The sequence below is a fragment of the Notothenia rossii genome (genome assembly GCF_949606895.1).
Source record: "Notothenia rossii genome assembly, chromosome: 7".
Taxonomy (NCBI): domain Eukaryota; kingdom Metazoa; phylum Chordata; class Actinopteri; order Perciformes; family Nototheniidae; genus Notothenia; species Notothenia rossii.
In genome coordinates, this window is record NC_136905.1 from 22,664,840 (window position 1) to 22,691,913 (window position 27,074).

Consider the following 27,074-nt stretch of genomic DNA (forward strand, 5'->3'; position numbering starts at 1 on the left):
GTGTGTGTGTGTGTGTGTGTGTGTGTGTGTGTGTGTGTGTGTGTGTGTGTGTGTGTGTGTGTGTGTGTGGTCTCTTTGCTGGCCAGACTTCTATCCTTGTCCTCGCTTAAGTGAGCGGGTTCATGGCTGAGTTGAGCTAATTGTATGACAGTGGTTAACAAGTACATGTGTGTGTGGATGTGCTAATGGCATTTCAGTCATTACTGGCAAGGACTTCTTAAGTGCAGGGGTTAATTTGAATAATTAGCGCCCACTTCCTTCCTCTCTTTTCCCCCTGCAATGGCTTTTCTCCTCTCTCGCTTCATGGTCACAAGAATAAGTTATATCACACTGTACAATTCTTTGGCTGGGGTACAAGCAACGGCAGTTACTGGGTTTTACGCAGAAACAAGCCCACTGCACAGGTAGTTTATCTAGAATGAACCAAACTGAACAATTTGTTTATGGAAGAGAACATTTTTATTTAACCTTCACATTACAAACTGTACATTAACTGAAGTTGGATAAGGTTATTATAGTCAACACTGCCTGAACGCAGCACCTTTACATCTCATATGTGTAATTAGATACGATACAGCAAAGTAATATTAAAATAAATAAATAATCATTTTCAGAATTTCCTCATTCAAGAGAAATGTCCCACACAACTTCTGCATTTGAACAGATATTTATGGAGCTCAAAGGATGAATCCAATTAACTTTTTTTTTAATCCACAGACTGTTTTTCCAGCAGCATAACAAGGTTAACATTTGTGGTTTTGAGGGAAATAGGTTAAAAACTCTTGATCTAAATGAATTTATGACTAAATATACTTGACCTATACTTTACCCGACTTTAGGACTAAATATACTTTACTTACCTTCTGTTCTGCTTGTGTGTCTCTCTGCTCTCTCTCTCCTCAATCCCCCCTAATGCATTGAGCCCCTTCATCCTGTCTCTTTTTTTCTTTTTTTATCTCTACTTTGTTTTACTGCCTTACCTTTCTTAACTTTTATTGTTCCCCTAAGCTCTCTTTCCTATCTTATCATTCCTCCTTTTAGCCCGATCTTCCAACTCTTGTGATCCCAATTATTGACCCCTTTTTGGTTAAACCTTTTTTTTTTTTACGGAACTTTAAGTGTTTTAAAGGTTGAAGAGGCCCATTCATTGCTCAGAAGATCATGGTTTTAAAACTAATTTTGTATTTTGTGAGATAGTTCCAAACCATAGCTCTTTTTTGTAAACATTTCCATGATTTTGTTGTGGCTCTTAGTAATAAGTTGAGCTGCAGTAAATCCTTCTTTCACAGTGTCCTGACTCCGCCACAGAAGTTGCTTGAGTTAATGATTATAAACATTTGTCAAAAATAATAGTTGCCTGTCCTTGACTTTAACTAAATAGAAACTCGGGGTGGGCTGGCAGGCAAACGGTCCCTCCTGAAGAATTAATAAGTAAGCCAGCATGGTTTTAAATGTGTCACAAAAAAGCCTGCTTTGACAGCCACACCCATCTTTAAAGTTCTTACAAAGTATGCATAGAGCTACAAAATAACCAGACATGATAAGAGGGACTTTCGTAATAGAAACCCACACTGTGTGTGTGTGTGTGTGTGTGTGTGTGTGTGTGTGTGTGTGTGTGTGTGTGTGTGTGTGTGTGTGTGTGTGTGTGTGTGTGTGTGTGTGTGTGTGTGTGTGTGTGTGTGTGTGTGTGTGTGTGTGTGTGTGTGTGTGTGTGTGTGTGTGTGTGTGGACAGGTTAGAGACCATGTTTCTTTTCAGTATACACATGGTTTGTTCACTCAGAGCGTCTTTGCATTCAGTGAAGTGTAACAGAACAAGACAGTGGATTAAAGATCAGAAGGCCAAGCAAGGAACGGTCTCTAGTGAAACAACACGTATCTCCTAAAAACAGCTGTCGGATTACACCTTAAAATCCACTGCATCACACTCCTTACACAAAAAGACACACTCTTTCACACACTCACAAACACACTGACTCCCATAAGCCCACTGGTCTCAAGGATGAATATGAATGTTGTTTGTGCCTGGCTGAGTTTGTCTGAGTCGCTGTGAGGGCCACTGAGCAAATGACAGGTGTATCAATCAGCTGCCTGTGTCTTGATTGAATAAACCAGCCAACAAAACAAACAAAGTCTTGTTTTTGTGAGCTTTCTTTTAGCTGGCTATCAGCTGTGTTCATGCTCAAGCTTTTTTATGACATCGAGATGATCGCTTGTATTATTTTTTTCAACCATTGCATCTGCTGTGTCTACAATTCTTAGAAAACACGTGTTTTCAAGCAATAAACTGTAGTCAGATATTCACTTAAGTGGTGTTTTTTTTTTTTTACCACCAATGCCACAGTTCAAAAACAACCTCAGCTTGTGGTTCTTTCAGTAGATCTGCTGAAGTCTTTTTCATCTCATGTGAAATTAATTGTAGATGTGTACATTTCCATCTTCTCTTTTTATAGGGTCACGTGTTGAACATTGAAGTTTATACTGGCCTTCGGAAAGAGATTTAAAAAACAACGGGTCTCACCTTTCACAAAATGAAGGTCCATTGAGTAGCTGCTTTAGAGTGTTGGATCATATAACATGATCTTTATCTGCAGTTATGACTAAAAACTTAATTATAATTATTCAGACTTATTGTAATTTCATGAAGGCAAGAGGTAATGCTATTTCTTTAAGGAAGACTCGGACATAAAAGTAAAGAAATCCAAGAGTCCAAGCTTTAATTTTTTTAAATGAATGCCTCACTATTGTATTTGAAATGTAAGGATTAAAAAACACTTTGGCTGTAGGCAGATTGTGGGTTTCAGATGTCTGATTTTCTTATTCGTTTTTTTAGCTAGACATTCTTTACATTTGCAGGCACAGAACCTGAAATAAATCTATAATCTTCTGGGGGTATACAATTACAACAAATATTGTCTCTGGTCCATATGGTTCAACAGTTGTACATATGTAAGGAAACCTTCTAGCAAGATCAGTTTTTCACTTCATTGTGTCTGTCTCTTTAAATGCTATCCACGGTTTCATCTCAGAGCCCACCTACACATGAGCAGATAAGGTGGAGAGGACCAGACTGTATTGATTTAAAGTGGACATTTTCTCTAGAAAACACAGGAAATTGCTTACATGTAAATTGAAACATTTGGGTCGCCATAATAAACAGCAGACAGGAGAAACATATCTTATTACTATTCATCCCGGAGTGATATATTGGGGAAACATTTGACAGGGGAGACAATAGAAGAGGTAGCTTGCCCACTGTGTGTTAAAACGTCCATTTCACTGAAGTGTATTTTAATACTCAGTGGATTGATACCTCAAAATCAAACAAATCAACTTGTGTTAAACTGCTTGGGAATAAATTTCCAATTATTTGTGTTATAAATCAGCCTCATCTTGGAGGTGAAGTGCTCTTGTATAAAGCAGGTTTGTGCAGTAATCAAACCTTTGCAAAGTGAATAAAGGGAATCTTCTCACTAATGTGGGGACTGTCGCTGCTACTGTCCATCCATCTGCATGCCTGTCAGTGTTCTCAATGTTAATTCCAGACACTGAAACACAATCACAGTGGCGAGGGAAATAAAACCTAACTAGAGATAGATTGAAAAGACAGCACACTCTGTCTGATCCCTGGCTAAATGGAGGTCAGCAATAAATCAAGGCTGGCTGGGAAGAGCTCCTGTTAATGAGAACGGAGAGAGGGAGGAGGGAGAGGAAGGAAAAGTTTGCTAAACTAAATAAGTGTTTGAAGATGTGCTCTGTATTTATTTGTTTGGGGATTGTGCATACATTACATTACTCTCCCAACTATATCCATATGTGTGTGTGTCTTCCAAAGTAAGAGATGACAAAGCTGTTTGCATTCTGGCCTGTATTCTAACGTTTTATGTGTCAGTGTGTTTACTACTGCAAGTTTTACTACTCATAACTAAGACGTATGTTTTTCTATATAGTGTATTTGTATTATCTCCCAGTTGTGTTCTCTGTCTCTGTCCCTGCATGTCTGTCTTTGCTCAAATAGGAGTTGCAGCCAGATTTAACAGTGGCAGCCATTGTTACGCTCACATTTGTAATACACATTTTTCCACACCCACACAAGTTAATGCAATTGTCTCAGAGTCACATACTTTTTCCCACAGCACTTTAGCCTACTGTGGACTGTAGTAGTAACATGTGGTCGCTCCCTCACTCATGGACCCCAGGTGGACATTCTGTCTAATCACACGCTGGCATGCCAGTTATTATGGCTGCTTGTCCAAATGTATACTCGCATAAAAATAGTTTCAGGGATGGCAGTGTCTTTTCTAATCACTTGTTTCTATGCAAATAAGGTTCAGATGTAGTTCAGCCAACCTCATGGTTTACAATCAGTGAATATAGAGACATCCTCACAAATCTGTTTGAGTTACACTGGTAGGCCAAAGTACTAGCTCACCACGTGGCTTTTGTGCCTGTTCATGTAACCCATTAAAATGACAATCATTTCAGCACCATTCATATTAATAGATAACTTCGTCCTGGTCTTTGCTTAGAAAGTCTGAACTTCAGTGCTTTAGGGTCAAGTGTGAGCGTTTCTCAATAGTCCTTTTTTCTAGATGATTTTGTGACTTCTCTCTAAGCCATGTATCAGCCAATCAAAGATGTAAATCAAATAATTTTACGGCCAATGTATAAATCAATAAATATCAATAAATATCAATAAATGTTACAACTCCTCAAGACCCAGGCCAAGTTTCACTTGTTGATTAAAGTGAGGATGTTAAAACTGAATTTAGCAACAACCCACGCTAAGGTTCACAAGGTGTACTGACCTTTGGTATTTCCTATTTATTTGAACTGTTTAACTGAAATAACGTATTGTTTTTTTTACATGATATTGTATTTGGCTGACGCGTTCATCCAAAGCGACTTACAATTCGGATTTTAAGTATCCAAAGCACACTTCGACCTGTTGTCTGCTGGGATCCATCCATTTTTGAACAATGTTTGAAAAATTGGCTTTCAAACATTATCACTTTATTTAATTAAATGTCCATGGTGAAACGTGGTATGAAAGTGGAAATACTTGGTTTCTTTTGTGAAAACCAAGATTAATTTTGGTTGAAAGAGGGTTTCAGCTGCAACATCTGGCTGAGGTGTAGAGAGAACTAGCCGAGCTCTACTGCAGTAGTATTTCTGCCATCTATGACGTTAGAAACCATCAGCGGACAGTGTAACTAAAATGGTTGTTAAATTTAAGACAGATATCGAGGTTTGGCAGATTCCCCGCATTACATACATCATCCCATGACTAATACACCATGGGAAAATAAGTTAAAACATTGGCAAGTGTCCTTTTTATCTTGTATGTTCATCCAAGAATCACATCTAACCTTCATTGTGACATCCCAATTATTAAAGGGGGCTGTATAAAAATTAAGGCCTGTGAATGTGTTCGTGATTAGAAATTCAGGAACACACACACACACACACACACACACACACACACACACACACACACACACACACACACACACACACACACACACACACACACACACACACACACACACACACACACACACACACACACACACACACACACACACACACACACGTAGTGACTGACATGTCTTGTGCTCTGCGGTGGCAGTTTGTTTTGGTTATCGGAGAGTTTAAGAAAGGTTTCTGTGCCCAACAAAGCCTGACTCTTATTGGATAGCCGCAGAAGGACAGAGTGAGGGAGAGTTTTGGAGAGAGCCAGAGAACAACAGGAGTAACCGTAGACTCCTACAAAGGAAAGACTTGGCACCACAGAATGTGTCAATATACTTGCGGTATTTCACCAAACCCAAACACTGCATTTTTCTCTCTCACCAGTTTTCTTTCTTCCTGCTTAACTTGCTTCGCTTTCTTTCTTTCCCACTTTGTTATCCCTCATGTGCGCACAGACACCTTTCTGTACTGTTCCCCAGTTACTGCACTTTGACCCGCAGCGGAGGCGTTAGACAGAAAGAGAAGAGGCAGGATAGAGATGATGAGGAGAAGAAGAAAGGCAGATGGGGCTTAGAAGGAGCGTAGGGACCTTTGACAATCCCACTATTGTCTTGCTCTCAGACAGAGAACAGGGAAGCGAACAATTCCATGGCAACTACAGTACTAAGATATTTAAAGCATTCTTTCTGACATTGTTTGGAGGGGAAACACCATTGTCTGTGTAACACCATGTCTCCACAACCCGTATTCTTCTATGTGTCTGTTTAACAGATATCTGCAACATGATGGTCAGCATGTCCTTTTGTCCCTGGGCAAGACACTTCAACCCAAATTGCTCCTGTGGGGATTGTCCACAGTATTGAGTATGTAAGTCGCTTTGGATAAAAGCGTCGAAAAACTAACATGTAATGTAAAGTCCTGCATTCAAATGTATTCAAGTTTTGCAGAGACTTCCTTTTATCCATCCTGTTTGTTGACTGATGGAAAAATGCTGAATAATGTAAGGCACGCCACACACCAATATAAAATCACACAACCTGGGCAGAATGAAATAACAATAAAACTGTGATTCAGAGTTTTGTGTTTACCAAGAAAGATTATGTAGCGTTGGCAATTATGGAAATTGTTTCTGAAAGTATAAAAGAATGATTTTGTGGTAGAGCGACTCTTGAATAAACCAAACGGACTGTTTACAGACATCAGCGGGGATAATGTGAAGCAGAGGGGCAGCCTTGATTATTGGTTCATATGTAAAACACCAGTGTTGTGTCTAGTTGAAGGACAGTCTCACCACTCTGCCAACAATAGAGCAGAGAATGACCAGCGCGCTGTAATTAGCTGTAATTACGACCCTCTAATCCTCTGTTTAACATCTCCTCTGTTTGCTTTGATGGCTTTTGACGTTGCACAGTGCCCCACTCTCTGAGCCTTTCTTTCAAACCATTACGTTCCTTGTCTTTCTTTTTACCAACCGTGTCAACCGCAGTTACTATACATACTTACACCCTCTGAATGTGTATCACTTTAAATCATAGCTCCTCAGCTCTTCTTTGTGTGTATTGCTTATAAAGAAGCCTTCCTGGTGCTCAGTCATGGTTCTCATTTCTATTTTGTGACCTTAGAGCTTCTTTAAAGGCCATGCTTGTTTGTTTAGTAAGAAAGGTAACTTTACAAATGATCATCTTTTCGCTCTCAGCCTTTTGCCATTTTGCTGAAACTCTCAAACTAAGCTACAACTTCCCTTCTCCTTTTATTGGGATGGTTGATTAATACAAAAACCAAAACATTCTACCGTGTAATGGCATCATATTCAGTAAGTTGTTAACAATATTACTCCAGAGTCCTGTACTACGAAGCTGGTTCAACCTAACCTGGATATGTTTGAGTTAGCCGGTTGGCCTAATCCAAAACATACACGCTCTCGCTAAACGGTACTACGACACAGGTTATCAAGTGGATCGCTTAAGCCAGCCGTGCCCTATCTAGTTAGGTGCGCGTTCACATGAAAGGGGTGGTATCTGGAGCATTCGACCAATCACAAACATGGAGAAGCGTACTGACAGCGCAGCGCGTCATACTTCCTGAATCAAAAGTCAACTTTTTATTATACAAATATGAAGAAGTTAAACTTTCAACATTCATGACTCAAACACTTTATCCAGGATAAAAGCCACATAGTTGCACCTGCAAGGTGAATACAGCTGGTACAAGAAAAAGTGTTTGAAGGCGTACATTAACAGGTTTATGATATGCCCCGTCTAAGACACGATCTGACTTTAATTACATTTGACTCGGGTGTTTCGTAATGTGTTGCTTAAAATAATACTTCTGCATACAGTATGTGACACTGTAAGTGTTGCACGGCCAGATACGGCTCAAGAAGCTGACTCAGATAAGGAAATATATGATACATTATGATGTGATATGCCGCGGACTGTACTGTTACTTTGATCCGGTTATTTATGTTGTGGCAGATATTTAATTAAGCTTTCTTAACGCTAATGTTATAATAGTCAGATTGCGCTGAACATGGGAGGTGATATTCTATTCAATTTCACGTTCACACATTCTGTGATTTTTGCCGGCCGTCTTTCCTGCAACGGCAGTTTAAACTGTATTTCCTTTCTCCTGTAATATGACTTGATCCCTTTAAACTCCTCACACGGAGCTCTGATTGGTCAGCAGGCAGTGCTTTCACTGAGTTGATCTCTTAGCCTGCAACCTAACCTGGTCGGGACCAGGTTAGCCGCTAAGCATAAGTTACCATGGAGATCGAGCCTGCTAAAAAGAGAACCAGCTTCGTAGGACCAGAAAGCCGGAGTTTTCCCTGAATATAGCCGGCTAAGTGAAAATCCTGCTTTGTAGTATACCCCCCTGATCTTTTAGGATATATACACTGAACAAAAATATAAACGCAACACTTTTGTTTTTGCTCCCATTTTTCATGATGAACTCAAAGATCTAAAACATTTTCTACATACACAAAATAACCATTTCTCTCAAATATTGTTCACAAATCTGAAAAAATCTGTGATAGTGAGCACTCCTCCTTTGCCGAGATAATTCATCCCACCTCACAGGTGTGGCATATCAAGATGCTGATTAGACAGCAAGATTATTGCACAAGTGTGCCTTAGGCTGGCCACAATAAAAGGCCACTCTGAAACATGCATTTTTGCTTTATTGGGGGGGTCTGGGGGGGTTCGAAAACCAGTCAGTATCTGGTGTGAGGGTTAGGGTTAGGTTTGGGTTAGGGTTAGGGTAATGTTGTGAATCGAGTGGCCCATGGTGATGGTGGGGTTATGGTATGGGCAGGCGTATGTTATGGACGACGAACACAGGCCACTCGATTCACAACATTACCCTAACCCTAACCCTCACACCAGATACTGACTGGTTTTCGGACCCCCCCAGACCCCCCCAATAAAGCAAAAATGCATGTTTCAGAGTGGCCTTTTATTGTGGCCAGCCTAAGGCACACCTGTGCAATAATCATGCTGTCTAATCAGCATCTTGATATGCCACACCTGTGAGGTGGGATGGATTATATCGGCAAAGGAGAAGTGCTCACTATCATAGATTTTTTCATATTTGTGAACAATATTTGAGAGAAATGGTTATTTTGTGTATAAAGAAAATGTTTTAGATCTTTGAGTTCATCTCATGAAAAATGGAGCAAAAACAAAAGTGTTGCGTTTATATTTTTGTTCAGTGTATATAAAAGAAATACGATTGGCTATTATAATAAAAACACCTCAGTCTTTAATGCTATGCATCTGCAAATCAAAGATTGTCCTCAGCTATCTCTTGACCTTGTTGTCTCCACTTCTCTCCATCTGCCGTCAGCAGCAGATGGATGGTTGAACTGCCAGACAGAAGCAGGCAGCAGACAGAAGGCTCTGTCTGGAAAATCACTTCTTGAAACAAATTCCTGTATGGCGTAACGTAACACAATGTGTCTTTTATAGCTTTCAATCTTAAGATAGTGTTAGCCTGACATGATCGCACAAGCAGTACAGTAAAAGTCACATACATTTTGCAGTGTTGCAGTTTTAGTGTTTGTGCTAGTACTTGTGATCCACAAAATACCCATAACACCGAGGAGAAAATGTCTTCCTCTTGCAACCAAATAGCAACTATACCCTTTTTATTTGGAACTATTTTACAGTTGATAGTTAAAAGGGAAGAAATTAAAGTGAAAGTGATTCAAAGGTTTTGTCAGTTTGGATGGATTTTCACTCCACTCTTTATACTTTAAACATACTTTTGTGAGCAACATTTCAAAGTAATAACTCCCATTTCCTAAGGTCAGTACTCTCTTTTATCGCCTTTCTCCATTTAAACATAACTGTTTAACCTGATCAGCATATTATGGATGATCCACTATTATTTTTGTTGGCAGGTGAAAAATTAATGAAGTAACTGTATACACTTTTAGGGTTTCATACAGAGTACATAAGTAAGCAGTTATGGAACTATGATAAATGAGCTAATAAAAGGGTTTGTGTCTGTGTGTTCCTACTTTCACATCTATCCTCAATATTACACGTTGAAGCTTCCTCACATACATACATACATACATACATACATACATACATACATACATACATACATACATACATACATACATACCGTTTCCCTGTAAAACTATTTAAAATGAAAAGTTTGTTTGTTTTTAACAACTTATGTAAAGACTAATTTCAAGAAGAGGACATAAGGGGAGATCCTGGGAAAACACACCATAGGTTTTGAAGAAGGCTCTCTAGACGGCAACTGAATAATGTCCCCATTCACGTTTTTATTAGTTTCAAAGCAAATGCTCTGTGTGTATTTAAGGTTATTTTTCAGCATTCTTTCTTGTTCAATAAAGACATTCTGAAACCTGCTGATTCAACGTTTGCCTTTATTGTGTTTTCTGACGTTTGGCTGTGAAACCTGCACATCATAAGTAAAAAACAAACAAATTGAATTATCTTTTCATTCACCGATAACTACATTTCTCAGTCTGTTTGTCTCATGTGATTCTGTCTTCTTTCCTTCTTGTAGTTGATCAGTTTGTGTGCCACACTGAGGCCGTTGCAGACATCATAATCCTGGTGGACGGCTCCTGGAGTATCGGTCGGCTTAACTTCCGGCTGGTCCGCATGTTCTTGGAGAATCTGGTCAATGCCTTTGATGTTGGCATCGATAAAACAAGGATAGGTGGGTCCCTGCGACTTTCCCTCCTGAACAGATGGGTACACCATGGGACCAATATGTTCTTCTGATGTTGGTGTCTGTGTTTTATTGCTTTATTAAGATTAACCCTAATATTTGACATTCAAAATCAGTTTGATTATCATTGTTTGGTGTTCAACTTTGAAGAATTGAACGAGTCGCTGTAATATAATTCTGTGTGTGATTGCAGGTCTGGCTCAGTACAGTGGGGATCCCAGGATAGAGTGGCATCTCAATGCTTTCTACACAAAAGATGCCGTTCTTGATGCCGTTAAGAACCTGCCGTACAAGGGAGGAAATACTCTCACAGGTGCTGGATCTTACTGATACTATTAGTTATTATGCTATCCTATTAATAAGTGTTCAGTTTGTTAGGAAGTTAAAAACCAAAGTTTGTTGTGATATCCTGTTTATTCATCCCTCTTCTATGCCTCCCTCTTTCTCTTTCCAGGCCTTGCGTTGACCTATATTTTGGAGAACAGCTTCAAGCCCGAGTCTGGCTCCCGTGTGGGTGTACCTAAAATCGGGATCCTCATTACAGACGGGAAGTCCCAGGATGATGTCATACCTGCGGCAGAGAGCCTGCGAAATGCTGGGGTTGAGCTGTTTGCCATTGGTGAGGGAGGAAGCAAACACACACAAAGACAATGAATCTTAGGAATAGTCACATTGTTAAAAGGGTTAAAACGCTTTGTCACTTTGAATCTCCATCCTTTTTCTTTGAACTGATCTTAATACCTCACCGTCTGGCATCTCTAAATGTGATGCTGAGAGTAATACATTTGATTTTCCTTTCCCAGGTGTTAAAAATGCTGATGAGAATGAGCTGCACTCCATCGCCTCAGAGCCAGGCGAATCTCACGTCTACAACGTGGCCGATTTCAACGTCATGAGCTCCATCGTAGGGGCTCTGACCAAGACTGTGTGTGAACAAGTGGAGCAGCAAGACAAGGACATTAAACAGAGTAAGGGCTGGGTGATACAAGAGAGGAAGATGCTCGTGTTGTCTGACCACGTTGGAAATCAAGAGATAATAGTGTTTCCAAACTGTATCTTTTGTAAGTTATTCATTGTGTTGCACAAGGTTGTTTGCTTGGAAAGTGGCAGACATAGTTGTGTAAGTCCATAAAGTTCAAATTGTGGCTCCTTTCTCACCTTCACACAGAGACGCATTTTTGTGCTGATACTTAGTATAATAACAGTAAGCGCATGCAAGCGAGAGATATCACTTACAGCTCTTCAAATTATACGAGGCATATTAAGATTAAGTTAAGGTAAAGTGGGTTTTTTAACAGTCGAGTAAACTATTTGCGAGTGTAATCACTTTGGCTCTTCCTAATGCTCTTGCATGACTGGATTATAAAATGTCTCTTTGAAATCACAAGCCTTGCAGCAGCTATAGTTGTGAAGTGGGTTTTATAAGGAGTGCGAACCAAGTCCTGGATATTTAAATAGAGCTTGAGTGGCTAGTGATTGGGCTACTTAATGCAAAGTGTTATCGGTTATATGTGTTTTTTTTAGAGAGATCTTTCTCTTTCTCCAGCTTTCCCACTCTTTTCCCCCAAAATTATAATTTCTATAAAAATAAAGGTGCAGGATGGATATCTTTTTTTTATATATAGAAACCATTAATCAAGTCTAATGTGTTTTGATGATATTCCAACCCAATCTCTTTTATTCAAATTCTCAATGCATGTGAGTTTTTCTACCTAAAAGTTCCTTACTGGGAGTAATTATTTATAATCGTATGCAATCTGTTTCTTATCCCTCACATTTCCTCTTCTTTATTTGTTCAGAACAGATACCAGAGACGACAGGATCCCCACTTGAGCTGGTGACATCCGAAGTCACGGCCCGGGCTTTTAGGGTTTCATGGAGCCACGCCCCCGGAAACGTAGAGAAATACAGAGTGGTTTATTACTCTGCTAGCGGAGGAGATCCACAGGAGGTACATACTGTGTTTTATTTTTTATAAGGACACACATATATTTACTTCTTCTAACTTGACACAATTTAAATTAGGAGCTCATGGAATAAGCAATCACTACAAACAAATATATGACTAAGTAAGAATAAGAAATATCCATATCATTGCAAGCCCACATTGTAGTTGACTGCTGTCTAAAAATATACACACGTAGAAACATAAGATCTAAATAACACTGAGGTGAAGAGACTCAAGAGTGGTACAGAGAGGGGGGGTTTAGGCCGGGGTATGCTCTGTTTTTCATCAATGTGACTGCACCAGTGGGAGTTGCTGTATCTTGGGTCTTCTGGCAAGGGTATGAATTAAGCTCAGTTCTTCCCTGGGACGCTTGTGGCATTATTCATCCGTACCCTTCGCTCCCCTCCTTCCAATCACAACTCATCTAAACATCCCTGCAAGGGAATAAGGCTAACCAGAAAAAGTATACTCCGGCTGATAGAGGCACCTGCTTGATTTTTCCAGAACATTTGACCACAGAAAACATTAAATCTTTCGCTTAGCTGGTTTTACGGGGACCAGATGTTATGGAGGGACATGTGAGGAGACCTTTCCAGCTGGCTCAGCCCGGCCCTAATCTCTATCACAACTGTCATCCATACAGTTTAGAATGAAAAATATTATTTAGCTATAGACGTTTTGGCTTTATCCTGTTTAATAAATCAATTGTTTTTCCTTTCTTTTCCCATTTTATCCCAAACTCTCTTTCCTCCCCTCCATTTGTCATTTTTCATCCTCTGGCATTTGTTGCACCCTTTTCTCCTTTCCCTTAACCATCTCTGCACCCCATCCCTTTTTCCTGTGCCTTCCTTTCACCGCACACCCTACCCCCACTCACTCTTCCTGGACCTCAGGCGGTAGTGGACGGCAGTGAGACTTCAGTGGTGTTGCAGCATCTCAGCTCTGTCACTGAGTACCAGCTGGCTGTGTTTGCTGTGTATGCAAACGAGGCGAGTGAAGCTCTCAGAGGATCAGAAACAACCCGTAAGTTTATTTTAGCACATAAACACACACTTGCAGAAATTAACTTACAAAACCTAACACTAAGGCTTCAGTCAACATCTGAAAGCACAAGTTTGTAAGGATGGATTCAAAGTCTGACAGCCATGGAAGACAGACATATGGAAAACGATGCCCTCATGACAGCAGGCCAATCCAAAAGTTTTTAATTAGGATCTACTAAACTAAATAGACTTGGTTCATAACTATGTTTCCTCCTTGTGTGTGTGTGTGTGTGTGTGTGTGTGTGTGTGTGTGTGTGTGTGTGTGTGTGTGTGTGTGTGTGTGTGTGTGTGTGTGTGTGTGTGTGTGTGTGTGTGTGTGTGTGTGTGTGTGTGTGTGTGTGTGTGTGTGTGTGTGTGTGTGTGTGTGTGTGTGTGTGTGTGTGTGTGTGTGTGTGTGTGTGTGTGTGTGTGTGTGTGTGTAGTAGCCCTTCCCTCAGTGACGGTCCTCCAGCTGTTCGATGTGACTCACAGCAGCATGAAAGCAAGATGGGACAGTGTGGATGGAGTCTCTGGCTATGTGCTGCTGTACGCACCGCTCAGAGATGATGGAGACTTTACAGACAAGGAGGTAGTGAAACAAAGAAACACACAGAATAATACAAAAATAAAACATATATTGAACAGAGAAACACAATTGATCACTTTTAACAGAAACGTGGCAGCTGAGCGTCTTTTTTAATTTGTGTATATATGTGTGTCTTGGTTCCCAGGAAAAGTTATCGGATGCAGTGACAGAGCTGGAGCTGGATGGGTTGAACCCCAGCACTGAATACACCGTCACTCTTTACGCCATGTTTGGGGACGAGGCCAGTGACCCCATTACAATCCAAAGAACTACATGTGAGTAGTGCACATGCACACATATACACTTTTTTACTTCTGTCCTCATGAGGGCTCTTATTCTGAACCTTTATGATTAAGCCTACAAATTGATCAATTTTAAACCATATCCTCACTCTGTCTACAATTCAAACTAGTTCTAAAAATGCTAAAAGAAAATACAAACATACATTAAATAACATGCCCTCTCTCTCCCAGTACCCCTGAGTCCTCCTAGCAACCTGCAGTTTTCTGACATCACTCACAACTCCGCCCACATCCGCTGGGATGCCGTGCCCAGAGCGGTCAAAGGTTACCGCATCCTGTGGATCAAGACGGACGGAGGAGTCAAGAAGGAGGTGTGTGACAATGTGACAGCGTGTCTCCATGATTCTTATGTGTTTAAGACGTCATACTTAGATATGATTTATATATGGCAGCATCTCCATCTGTGAGTGTGTGTCGAGATGAGAGTTGAGAAAAAAAGTGAATATAGACTAGAGAAGGATAGAACAAATGGGAGATTAATTGTTAACGATCGTTGTGATGAGTGTTAAAGGTTAGAGAATAGTTCATATTCTCTAATATGAATGAATATGATAATATATAATATGATAATATGAATTAATTCAGGTATGTTCTCTTTTGGCTTGCTTTATCTCTGTGTGACTGTATGTGCAGAAGTTGTAGCACTGCCCACAAATGTTGGTCTTTGTCATCTAAAATGTAATTAGTAGATTAGTCATTTGGTAATGCATATATTATCATGCTGTATATTACAAAAAAACTCTGGTAAACGTTGAAGTTGTACTTTTGCATAGTTTTTTAGTCAATTCAATCATCTCATCAATTAGTAAATTCAAATGTTTTGTTTGTCAACTAAGACATTCTTTGCTCAAGGACAGCCTTAATAAGTTAGATAACCTCCTTACATTTTCACGTACGATGCTAATGCAATTTCCTTAGTGTTAGAACTAAAATAAATCTTTACAAACAACATGATTTAGTGAATTTGTGGCCTTTTTTAGGTAACTGTAATTAAACTTTTATTTTTACACAACCCCATACCTGTGTGTTTCTGTGCTGTGCAGGTGGAGGTGGGTCCTGTGAACTCCTACGACCTAAGTGAGCTGACGTCTCTGAGTGAGTACTCAGTGGCCATCTCTGCCCTGTACGCTGAGGGCCAATCAGAGCCGCTCACAGATGGATTCACTACCAGTAAGTCCCTTTTTCACTGTAAGGATACTTTTAGAGGACACCATGGAACTTATTGCATAATGCTGAATACAAATAACGGCTCATTTAGTTTAACCAATCGTTGCACCATTGGTTATTAACGATCAAGTACATTTGTTCATTTGTTTTGTTTTATAATGGCTTCTACTTTGTCTTCCACATTGGTGTTTCGACATTTCCCATCTATGCTGAGGACAATTTTGTCTCAATTTCCTGAAGTAGTTGTACTAATACCTTTAGAAGGCAAACCATTTCTCTCTAAAGTGGCAAACAGCATTGCATTTCATTACCCCTACTGGTCCTGTTGCTGTTTGGCAGCCTGCCCATCTCATTAACACCTCGGCATAATGGCCCAGTCGCATTAAAAGGTCATTTTGTTGTCCCTTTACTATTCCGTCACGCTGACGGATATCGATTTGTAGGAATATCCCTTTAAGCAACAAGCAGTTGGGCTCTAATGCTGAGTCTGCTGAAAGAAATGTATTTTTTGCAATATTTAACTTCTCACTCTAAGGGATGTGTTGATTTGTATTTATCTCTTGGCAAACTTTGCTCGGAGACCGAGGTTTAAGAGAGGGAGCTTCATTAACCAACACAAATGTGTAAGCACTTTCTAAGAAGAATGATGGACGAGCATGATACGAGTTTATGTCCTGGTATCCAGAACATTTTGGAAATATAAAAAAGGACTATAGGGAATACACATTATTAGAAATCATATGCACATGACAATTAAAGTAAAAAGTAAACTCTCTCTCTTTGTGTCTCTCAGCCCCGGTTCCTGGTCCTTTGGATCTTCGCTCCAATGATGTGAGCACAGATAGCTTCCAGGTCAGCTGGGATCACTCAGCCGATGACATCTTCCTCTACAGACTCTCCTGGGCCCCGTTCATGGGTGGCGACACAAAGGAGGTCAGTACCAATAAAATATGATATATAAAGGTGTCTGTTTTAAAGACATTTTCCTTGAAGATCACTCACAAAAAGTGGCAGTTAAGATAATCTTCATTGGCATGGTTAAAAACACCACAGGCATGACAATTTAAAGCTGAGTCCTTGGCACAACTATGAGCTCACCACAAAATATATGTTCACTTCCTCAACCCCAAAGATGTTACATCAATATATGACTTAGAATCAAAAGCTACATAACCTCCATGGGTTTTGATTTTTTAAATTTAGCCAGGGGTCCACTTGTTATCTTGCTTTCCAGAGGTAGAAGTGGCTACACTTCATTTACTCAGATAAAGGGGTGCCAATATCTAGCTTGCACATATAGTAAGTTCACTGCACTACTGGTAGCTGGTAACACCCCTGGCATGAATGTAAATAAAGGCTGAATACATCTCGAAATTAACAGCTAGGGTGTTTTATTACCATGATCCGGGGTTTGGAGCCAGCTGTGTGGCAGAGATAGAGCCCTTAGGTCTGTAAGAGTGTGTGTGTGTTTGTGTGCATGTTGTGTGAGTGTGTCTGGGTATTTGTGTGTTTTGCTAAGAGTCATCAGAGCTGAAAATAAACTCAGGGGAATTGAAGAGGTGGGCTGGTAATTCTGAGAGAAAGGGATACATGCAGCTTTTCTCTGTCTCTCACCCACCCACCCACACACGCACACGCACGCACACACACACACACATATACAAACACACTTTTACATCCTCCACCGACCACTCTGTATTGTTTTATCTAAAAAGGCATTAAACATAATAGTCGAACAACAGACAGACGAACAACAGAGTGAAAAATGACCCAGATTGAAATTTTATGATAATCCAGAGCTCCATGCGAGGAAATTGAGTAAATCGTATCATTGTTTATTATCTTGTTTTGTTTGGATTCATTGGTTTTACTAGCATCCTGATTCAGTTCTCAAATCAGATGTTTGTGTTCTTTGTTAATCAATAAAACGTCTGTTTGATTCCACTCTTTAATCAGGCGAAAACACACAGGGGCAATGTTGTAAAATATGGAAATACATGCGAGGAATTGTTAAAAGAAAAACGAGAGAATGGAGCACTAAAGATGCACTTGCTCCTGGGAAAGCACAAATGGCCGGTCCCACGGCTGAGATGTGCATGTAACTGTGCCTCGAAGGCCTCTGTATAGAGACTAATTCAGGCTGCGCTTAATAGGGTTATTGAGTCATCAACAGTTAATTCCTTTTTCAATGTTGCTCTCCATGGAAGCACTCTGCACTTGTGATGACCTCTTTGTGTTTATCTTGGGGCCTGACTCAGTTTTGCTTTGGACAAATAGTGGTTTGGACTCCCGCAGCAGCAGTTGATCCAACTGGCCACGCTGTTATATTCAGGGGAAACTACACATATCTGCTGACTCCTATAGGGAGGGTAGCTTTGCCAGTCCTGCAATGGCCCTATTCTAAGGTTGGTTTTGTTTAACATAACGAAGAGTATAATAAGCAGGGCTGCACATAACTGGTGTGATGAAAAAAGAGCACCGGGTCATTTGAAAAAAGGCGCATTTGGTACCAACATTGAGAGAGAGAAGGGAGAAGAGAGGAGAGAGAGAAGAGAGGAGAGAGAAGAGATGAGAGAGAGAAGAGAGGAGAGAGAGAGAGAGAGAAAGATATTTGCGAGTTGCATATGAACTCAGGGCCGGCCCGTAGTACTGGCGTTATAACTTTTCGCCTAGGGCGCCAGATCTGGGGAGGCGCTGCGTTGGCAGCTCTCGGAGGGAAAACACATTTTTGACCGTTGGCGCTCATCCTAATTTTCGGCCTTGATGTAACAATATTCTAATAAGTAAATGTAACACCCTTTTCACCCCGGTTACACGTTTCATTTGCCCTGTACGATGGGCGCTGTAAGTGATGAAAATGGGGGATGTTGGCTTATCTGGCACCCGCAGCTCACAGCCAAAGTGCGAGTGAGCGAGGGAAAGAGGGAGGGTGCACCGGTACCGGCTCTGTTGTTATTAGAATCTGGTGCTAGCTGCTTTAACGGATATAAGAAGAAGATGTGTCTACAATAATGTGGAGGGAGAGTCCTCTCCAGTCACGCTGAGAGGCTGATAACTACAGCTCAGTGAGGTAAGGACTCTGAGTGTTTAGATAGTTAACTTTAGTCTAAGTTCAAACGGTTTGGTCACAATTTATGTAAACACATATTTCCAAGGCACTCCTTTATAATTATTGGGATAAACAGGTTTGAAATCATTCCAATGTATACTATAGGACAGTAACCAAAAAATATCCTTTAAAACTGGAGAGATAAAAAAATTATGCATACAGTAAATAAATGTTAAGGTAAAATAAGATATGAATGAACAACACAAAGGAAATAAGTTACATTAATTTGTTATTGGCTATGGTAGGTTATTGGTTATGTTCACTGCATGTGTGTTCTGTGATCACCTCTGCATGGGTGTTCAGTGCCGTGTGTCTGGCAAATAAAGTCAAGACCCCCTCAAAAGTTACGGTTTATTTCATTTTAAGGATGAGCACCAAGCAACATCTCCAGGTGCTCCTTTTTTTCCTTTTTTGAGAACCAGGGCAAAAAAGTGATGTGCACCCCTGATAATAAGAACATCCAACTTATAACTAAAATAATGTCTAGATTCAATCATTTATTAAATGAAGTATTGGAATATCCACATACACGTTTAAGAGAAATAATTTAAAAAACATTCCCTCTGTTTTGAGCACTGAGGTTTTTTTCTTTATTTTATGTTTAACAGCATCTCCTAAAACTCAGGGACAACCTTGGTTTTGAAAGTCTGGTGATGTACTCAGAGTACAAAAACCCCCATGAGATTTTAGTGAATGCCCAAACTTTTTTCACATCTTAGGGGTTACCTGGGAAACTCTTACTTATTTTCTTCGAGCAAATATAGGTGCACAAAACAAAAGATGGCCTAATGTAAATGTTTGCAACACATTGTGGAACACGACATGATGGAAAGTTATTCAAACGTTTTTTCAATGAAACTGTTTGAAGTTCAGTTGATGCGACAAAGACTTGTACTGATATTATCAACCCCTATTCAAACTCTGAATGAAAGTGTGACAAGAAAATGAAGTGAAAGATTTGTTACATGATTTCCGAAACAAAATGAGCCGTTGAAAATACTAAACAGCATGAGCACATGTTGACAGTTCTCGAGATATCAGCCAACAACTTTCTTTTGACATACAGGAGATATGGTTGGAAGTTACATGTAATAAGAGAGCAAGACCTGTGTGTGTGTTTCTCTTCTAGGTGGTCTTGAGTGGAAGTGATAACAGATACATCCTGACTGGCCTGAGCCCCTCCACTGAGTATGAAGTTATGTTGACGGCTGTGTTCAAAGACGAATCTGAGAGTGACACCATCTCTGTCATAGAGACCACATGTAAGTCACATTAGACTGATTGATGGTGCATGAACAGCTGCACTGTTTCTAAATCAGACTGTTGTAGTATTTGCTGCATCTTATTAATAAAAAACTAAATTAGAATCTTGAAACTTTCAAGACAAAAACCAGAGAAGTGAGTGCAATTTCAAAGATTAAAATCCCCTTGGTTATGTTGTAAATTAGCCTGTGACCTAAATAATCCTCTTCACCTAAGTGCCACTGAGATCAGTCCAATCAAATGTTCATTTCAGGATCATAGAATTAGCATTTCTGAGTTCAAAGCGTGGCTCTGCATGAGCCCTTTTGCATTGATTTGTTTGTCAAAGCTTATCTCAGAGGAAAAATAATCTATTTTCCGCATTAATAATTTGTGTTTTTCTGTCTAATTACTGTAGTTATTGAAACAGAGAGATGTTGAGGAGAGGTTCTATTGAATTATCTTATTAATGTTCTCTTTTCTCCTCTCAGTGGTCAAGACGACAACAATGTCTACTACAACAGCAGGTAAGAAGTGCTTTTGTGTACCATTACAAAATGTCAGGAGTGAAAGTGTCACAATCAATGATTAAACAGTCAATTAAAAAGTTTAGACACGATTTGTCATGTCAAGTCAGATTCAAACTGTGCTTGGTGAAACATTTCTGGGCAACTCTTTTGCTTCCATGTGGGCAGCAGATAAAGTTGTACTTGCTTCAAAAAACTACCCGAGCAGAGAGGCTGGACACATTTCAATCACAATTCAAGCCAAGACATCTGTGTAGAAAGTGTAGTGCATTTTACATATGAAAGACTCTTTCCAGGGGCGTGCTGATGTTGCCAGAGTTCAGGCAAAGTTCTAGCAAGTTCCCGTAGCAAAGTTTGGGTTTGGATGCTTATTTAGTTTCAGGAAGCAAAACCAGAATTACTGAGAGCTTAGAAAAGCTTCACCCTGTCTGTTCTGGGTAAGCTTGATGCATGCAGTACTGAAAGATTGATTACATTTGCAAGCAGAATTTAGTGTTTTTACCAAATTGGCTTCACCCAGAGACTATAGTTCAAACGTCATCATCTCAAGGGTGACCTGCAGGCCATCTGGATTGTGTTTCGTATGAAGAACAGGACACAACCAGTAAAGCTTTAAAACACAAAATGTCTCCTTTATTTAATTCCCTGCCCACCATCCTATGAACTTTGAAAAGACCAAATGCTCCTGTGAAAATCACAAGTTAAAGCCGCCAGCGATTCACCTCCGTTTTATACAAATCAATGCTTTTAATTCAACGCTGCAATCTGTATGGAGCCCTTACACTGATTTGCATCCACACAGGACTGCTAAGTCCTTAAAAGAATCCTCGTGGATTCATCTTCTTATTATAGACACATGCATTTCCAAATATGTGGTCTACCTATACTGTAAATTTATTATCTTTTCGATTTACACACGGCATCTATTGCAAGTCTGTCTGTCCTGGGAGAGGGATCCCTCCTCTGTTGCTCTCCCTGAGGTTTCTCTCATGTTCCCCTTTAAACTGTGGGTTTTCTCTGGAAGTTTTTCCTTGTACGATGTGAGGGTCTAAGGACAGAGGGTGTCGTGTTGTAATAATGTTATTCTGTACAAACTGTGAAGTCTACTGAGACAAATGTAACATTTGTGATATTGGGCTATATAAATAAACATTGATTGATTGATTGAAAACGTCTTGGTTTAAAACCATTTCAAGCTCTGAGTTGTGTTCCTGAGAAGAAAAAAAAGCTCCATCTGGCAAGATTTAACCGCGACTTGAATTATCCAGCTCATCACAGCAGTCTGAGATTATCGGCACGTTGACATTGCCCGCTATGATTTTCTTTAAGCATTCTGGCATTCTGACTCACTCTTCTAATCCACAATCTATTGAAGCACATTAAGAGTTGAGAATATGTAACTTTAGCCAACTTCTAACTCCCTGTTGTCTATGATGTGGTGTGACAGTGGCACGCCATGCTGCGAGGAACCTGCAGCTGAGTGACGAGACCACCCAGAGCTTAGAGGCATCATGGGAGCTGGAAGACCCCCTTGTGAAAAGCTACAGAGTCTCCTATGCTGACCTTAGGGGCGACCACGAAGAAGAGTTTGTGAGTTGAGCAAGCTGTGGCTGTAAAACTCAATCTTTCATAAAGAATGAATTTCATTTAGAGGTGTCAGTGGCATTTGCTGTATGGGGTCTATGGTTTTGGGCAGAGTGATTTAATGAAGAGCTATTTGTATATCCCTGTGTATAGTTTCTAAAGTCTCCCTCCTTATGCACATTCACATAAACAAACTAGTTCCCTGCTGAGTTGTGAACACTGAGTAAACTAAACAGACGACACTGGAGGTATATTTTGAGGAAGACCCTTAATATTTCACACCTCCACCCAGCTGGATGGTGATTTCAGCGGTCAGTGAGGGGTCATCTGCTCCAATCAGAAAACTGATTACACTTTTAGTCCCGGTCTGCTCAGCCTCATCTTCCTGATTCCTCTCTCTGTGGTAAGAGCCCTTGAGCTCAGTGCCATTTTCTGACCCTGATCACTGATGCGCGCGCACACACACACACACACACACACACACACACACACACACACACACACACACACACACACACACACACACAACACACACACACACACACACACACACACACACACACACACACACACACACACACACACACACACACACACACACACTCTCTCTCTCTTCATCTGTCCCCTGTTTCTCTCTGATTTCCCTCCCTCTGTTCTTCTCTCTTGTCACCTCCCCTTACTTTCCCTCACTCTACTCTCTTCCCCGGCCCCCTGTTTTAATTTCCCAATGTGGTGTCAGGGCGGTAGAAGATGGAGAGGCCAGGCCAAGCCACAAGACATTCCATTATCTTTTCAGCAGCCATTTACCGCACTGGGAGCAGAAGAAAGAGCAAAAGAAACAATAGCCGAACAGAATGGGAGAAAGTCTTAAACTTGTCTCATGGTTGATAGATAACAGTTTGTTTCAGGTCGTGCCCTTTTCCCAAAGTTTGTATGTTTTTTCCCAAAGTGGATGTGTGTTTGAATAAGCAGGTTGTGTGTATTTATGAAATTGCAAAAGTTTGTATGTGTGCAGGTGTTTCAGCACCGCAGTCAGTGGACAGCTCCTCTCATCTCATTGGCTGTGAAAAATGATACTGGCCTTCTCTTCTTGACGTACATATTTCTGTCTATCGTGCTCTTTGTCTCCCTCTCTGACACACACACACACACACACACACACACACACACACACACACACACACACACACACACACACACACACACACACACACACACACACACACACACACACACACACACACACACACACACACACACACTCACTCTCTGCTGTTGTTTATGTTAAGGTCTTGTTTTGGAAAGCAGACACTTACAGTAGTTAAAAATACAGATGTGCAGCATAAGCTCTTCTGGTGTGCATATCAAATCATGTTTCTCAACGGAGAAACTTAATTAAATATGAAGCCAGAGAAAGTTACTTTACTTCTTGGTTATATCTTCATCTTCTTCACAAAACGTATGTTCAATTAATGCACTGTAAAGCTCGAGTTTGAAAACCAACATGGACAATACCTTCTACAAAGTGCTCAGAATAAAATATGTTTACGTTGTGTAAAAAGATGTGTATAAAATGGGAATGCCAGTTTTATCAAGTTCATTTTGTCAAGTGTCAGTCTACTAAATATTATTTTTGCAGGGCACTTTGTTTGACATGAGATATACCTTATTTATACAAAGTATTACTTTAAGAAACTTAAACAAAGATTCAGAGAAAGAACAAAGTTCAACACTTATAGATTAAAACAAAGCTGTAATGGGTTTTCCTGCTCTTTCTTCGACACTGTTGGCCTTAACTGACTTTATCGACTAAACTGAACTGAGCAGAATTCTTGAACAGTTGTGGTTCAAACCCCTGAAGCTATGCAAGCACCTTCTGTTTCACCTAATTAGGCCTGGCCTTAATCTTTGTCTCCATATGTCCCTTTAAAGCATCAGAGAAGAGCGACAGATTCTGTTTGCAGTCTGCTATATCAGGCATGTAGAGTGTGTGGAGTGTGTGTTCACAAGCACACAAGCTCTTACACAGCAAGCGTGTGTTTTCGATGTGTCTGCCCATGTGTGTGAGGCAGTTTGCAGGTCAGTCCTTAAAGAGCAGAAAAAAAGGTTAATCATTGTTTTTTTTCATATGCCTGCACGACACCTTCCAATGTGCCTTTAATTTGTGTGTGTGTGTGTGTGTGTGTGTGTGTGTGTGTGTGTGTGTGTGTGTGTGTGTGTGTGTGTGTGTGTGTGTGTGTGTGTGTGTGTGTGTGTGTGTGTGTGTGTGTGTGTGTGTGTGTGTGTGTGTGTGTGTGTGTGTGTGTGTGTGTGTGTGTGTGTGTGTGTGTGTAGGTTGTAGTTCCTGGTGGTCAGAGGAGAGCAGTGCTTCAGCCTCTTCTAGCAGACACCCAGTACAAAGTGACGGTCACACCTGTGTACACCGATGGACAATATGGCTTCAGTGTATCTGCCACGGGGGCCACATGTAAGCATCACACACTGTGAGACTGACCGTTGAGCGGCCCAGACCAAGCAAGGAGGCAGAGGCAGAACGTCCAAAATACAACCCGGTGTGGGCATTTATTACACCATACACATGATATGACACACACAGCCTCAATCCGGCTGTGGTTTCATTGAGCACAGCCTGCAGGCACCAGGATCTCACACACACTACCACTCTCACAAGACACAGCACCTAAATACACCCACAGACTAACAAGACACAGGTGAGGGGAGGAGCAAACACAGGGCACCAGGTGCACACAATCAACAGCCACAGACATGGGGGAAGGGGAACACTTTTAACATAAACCAGCAAACATAGACAGACAAACTAAAACACAGACAGATGCACAAACTACATACATTTCGCCACCTACAAAACTACACAATCCGTAACGGAGGCCGAGATCTATGGGCCCAGAGATCACCTCCGTTACACACACACACACACACACACACACACACACACACACACACACACACACACACACACACACACACACACACACACACACACACACACACACACACACACACACACACACACACACCTTCTCGGTTCCTCAAATTTTCCTCATAAAAATATGCGAGTCCCAGTTTAAGTGAACACATCTGGCAATACCAAAAGCTAATGAAAATGAATTTTATTGCAGCGAGCAGAATGTTCATTTGCACTGTTGCATTCATTTCATGTTCATTTACGTTCCTGAGGGAGAAAATGAATTAAAGCTATGACAAATACTGGTGTGTTCCTAATTGTCTCAATGAAGGCCATTCATAATTACAGCAGCTCCCTTCATTAACGAGACAATTGAATTATTTTGCTCAACGCTAATTAATTTCTCCAACTATTCTCTTGATAGCCTCTAATTAGCAGCAGTGATTGTCTCTTCGCTGTACAGAAAATTGAAATTTCAGACAGAATATGTCATCTTATAAGATGAGGGTACTGTAATAGCTCGCAATATTGCTGTACCAATCCGTCCCGAGCTTGGAATGCTGCCTAGTGGTAAGTCTGAGCGCAGCCACACTTGGATATACAGTAAAACATGATCATTTGGTGATCATGTTTCTAATGGAGATCTATCTTCTCTCTTTAATTAAGGTCTACAATATTTTCCAACTTGTGATAACTCAAATTCAACCAATCAACAAAAAACAAAAAAAATAAAATTGTGCTGCTATGTTAACATATATTATATTTCATTAGTGTGTTGAAAGATCTAATTATTTGAACGAATTATATACCGAGTGCTATGCCTAGTTTTTATAGTTTTTTTATTGAGACCAATAACAAAGAACATGATTAGCCCTATGAAACTGTTTCTGTTGTTTGTACTGTTCATGCTGTTAGCATATTTAGCTGCTAGCCTATAGCTCAGCTGCCTTTGTGGAAGCAATCTTTTAATCATAGATATATAAAGCAAGGTTTTAGAAATGTGAATGTGTGTTCAGTCTGTTTCCTGCAAAAGAGGGCTTGTTATTTAAAAAAAAAAAAAGATTGCTTAAGTTTTAATAATACAATTCAGGCAGTGTTTCTGCACAAGTATCAGCAGTTTCTATGATATCAAGCCCTAATTCATACCCTATACACTATGAATACTTGAAGGAAATGCATTTGACACGTCTGTTAGAGACATTGCATTTTGGAGATGTTACCATAGCTTATTTTGGTTTAAAACCCATTTACACAGGACATCTTTGAGTCAAGCTTTTGAGATGGACCTCTGTGTTCCGATTTTGTTTGTGTTTTGGCAGTGCCCCTCCTGTCTCCTGGAAACCTGCGTGTGTCAGAGGAGTGGTACAACCGCTTCAGAGTCACCTGGGATCCCCCTCAGTCTCCTACAACAGGGTACAGGATCGTCTACCAGCCTATATATGGTATATAGATACACCCACACAACACACACTGAACACACACACAACACACACTGAAAACATGCTGAACACACGCTGAACACACGCTGAACACATGCTGAACACTGTTAGACAGCTGTGAGTTCTTTATTCTTTTAAGGTAGTATATACTTCGCTCAGGGAGACAGGCTGGATTCATGGTTTTTACTAACCGGTATCAGTATGTTGTTACTTCGGCATCATTTTGAAACGTGTATTACAATTAAATCACGGTCAAATATGTTCATCTTGTTGTAGTTGTAGCCCCCTTGACAGCGATTCTCTCTCTAGTTTAGCAAACTCAGCCCGACTCAGCCCTGTTTGTTGGCCTCGATAGAACCACGATTTAGTCGGGCCAGAAAAAAGGTGAAAAAGTAGCCCCGGGCCGGAACTAGGCCAAGTGTAAGCGCAACCAAAAACAGGCCCGGCTCGGCACGCTTAAAGCGAGCTCCGCGCTGTAGTGTGAATGCGCCATTAGTTTCTCTTTTTAATAAGACGCTTGAGGCATCAAGGAAACGTC

The 27,074-nt window shown here is 40.5% G+C and overlaps 1 protein-coding gene across 4 annotated transcripts in view; it reads left to right on the forward strand.

Annotated features, from left to right (window-relative positions):
- Nucleotides 1-27,074, forward strand: part of col14a1a (collagen, type XIV, alpha 1a) — a 125,267-nt gene that overhangs the window by 31,632 nt on the left and 66,561 nt on the right. For 3 of the 4 annotated variants that reach the window (XM_079693687.1, XM_079693689.1, XM_079693690.1), the window contains 16 exons: nucleotides 10,517-10,672; nucleotides 10,878-10,997; nucleotides 11,139-11,303; nucleotides 11,488-11,652; nucleotides 12,484-12,635; nucleotides 13,526-13,655; nucleotides 14,098-14,243; nucleotides 14,386-14,515; nucleotides 14,714-14,853; nucleotides 15,586-15,712; nucleotides 16,503-16,642; nucleotides 19,948-20,080; nucleotides 20,552-20,587; nucleotides 22,035-22,177; nucleotides 24,506-24,638; nucleotides 26,417-26,539. In XM_079693687.1, coding sequence (XP_079549813.1) covers nucleotides 10,517-10,672; nucleotides 10,878-10,997; nucleotides 11,139-11,303; nucleotides 11,488-11,652; nucleotides 12,484-12,635; nucleotides 13,526-13,655; nucleotides 14,098-14,243; nucleotides 14,386-14,515; nucleotides 14,714-14,853; nucleotides 15,586-15,712; nucleotides 16,503-16,642; nucleotides 19,948-20,080; nucleotides 20,552-20,587; nucleotides 22,035-22,177; nucleotides 24,506-24,638; nucleotides 26,417-26,539 — 2,139 coding nt within the window. The remainder of the gene's footprint in view (nucleotides 1-10,516; nucleotides 10,673-10,877; nucleotides 10,998-11,138; nucleotides 11,304-11,487; nucleotides 11,653-12,483; nucleotides 12,636-13,525; nucleotides 13,656-14,097; nucleotides 14,244-14,385; nucleotides 14,516-14,713; nucleotides 14,854-15,585; nucleotides 15,713-16,502; nucleotides 16,643-19,947; nucleotides 20,081-20,551; nucleotides 20,588-22,034; nucleotides 22,178-24,505; nucleotides 24,639-26,416; nucleotides 26,540-27,074) is intronic. The other variant, XM_079693688.1, reaches the window with a different exon arrangement.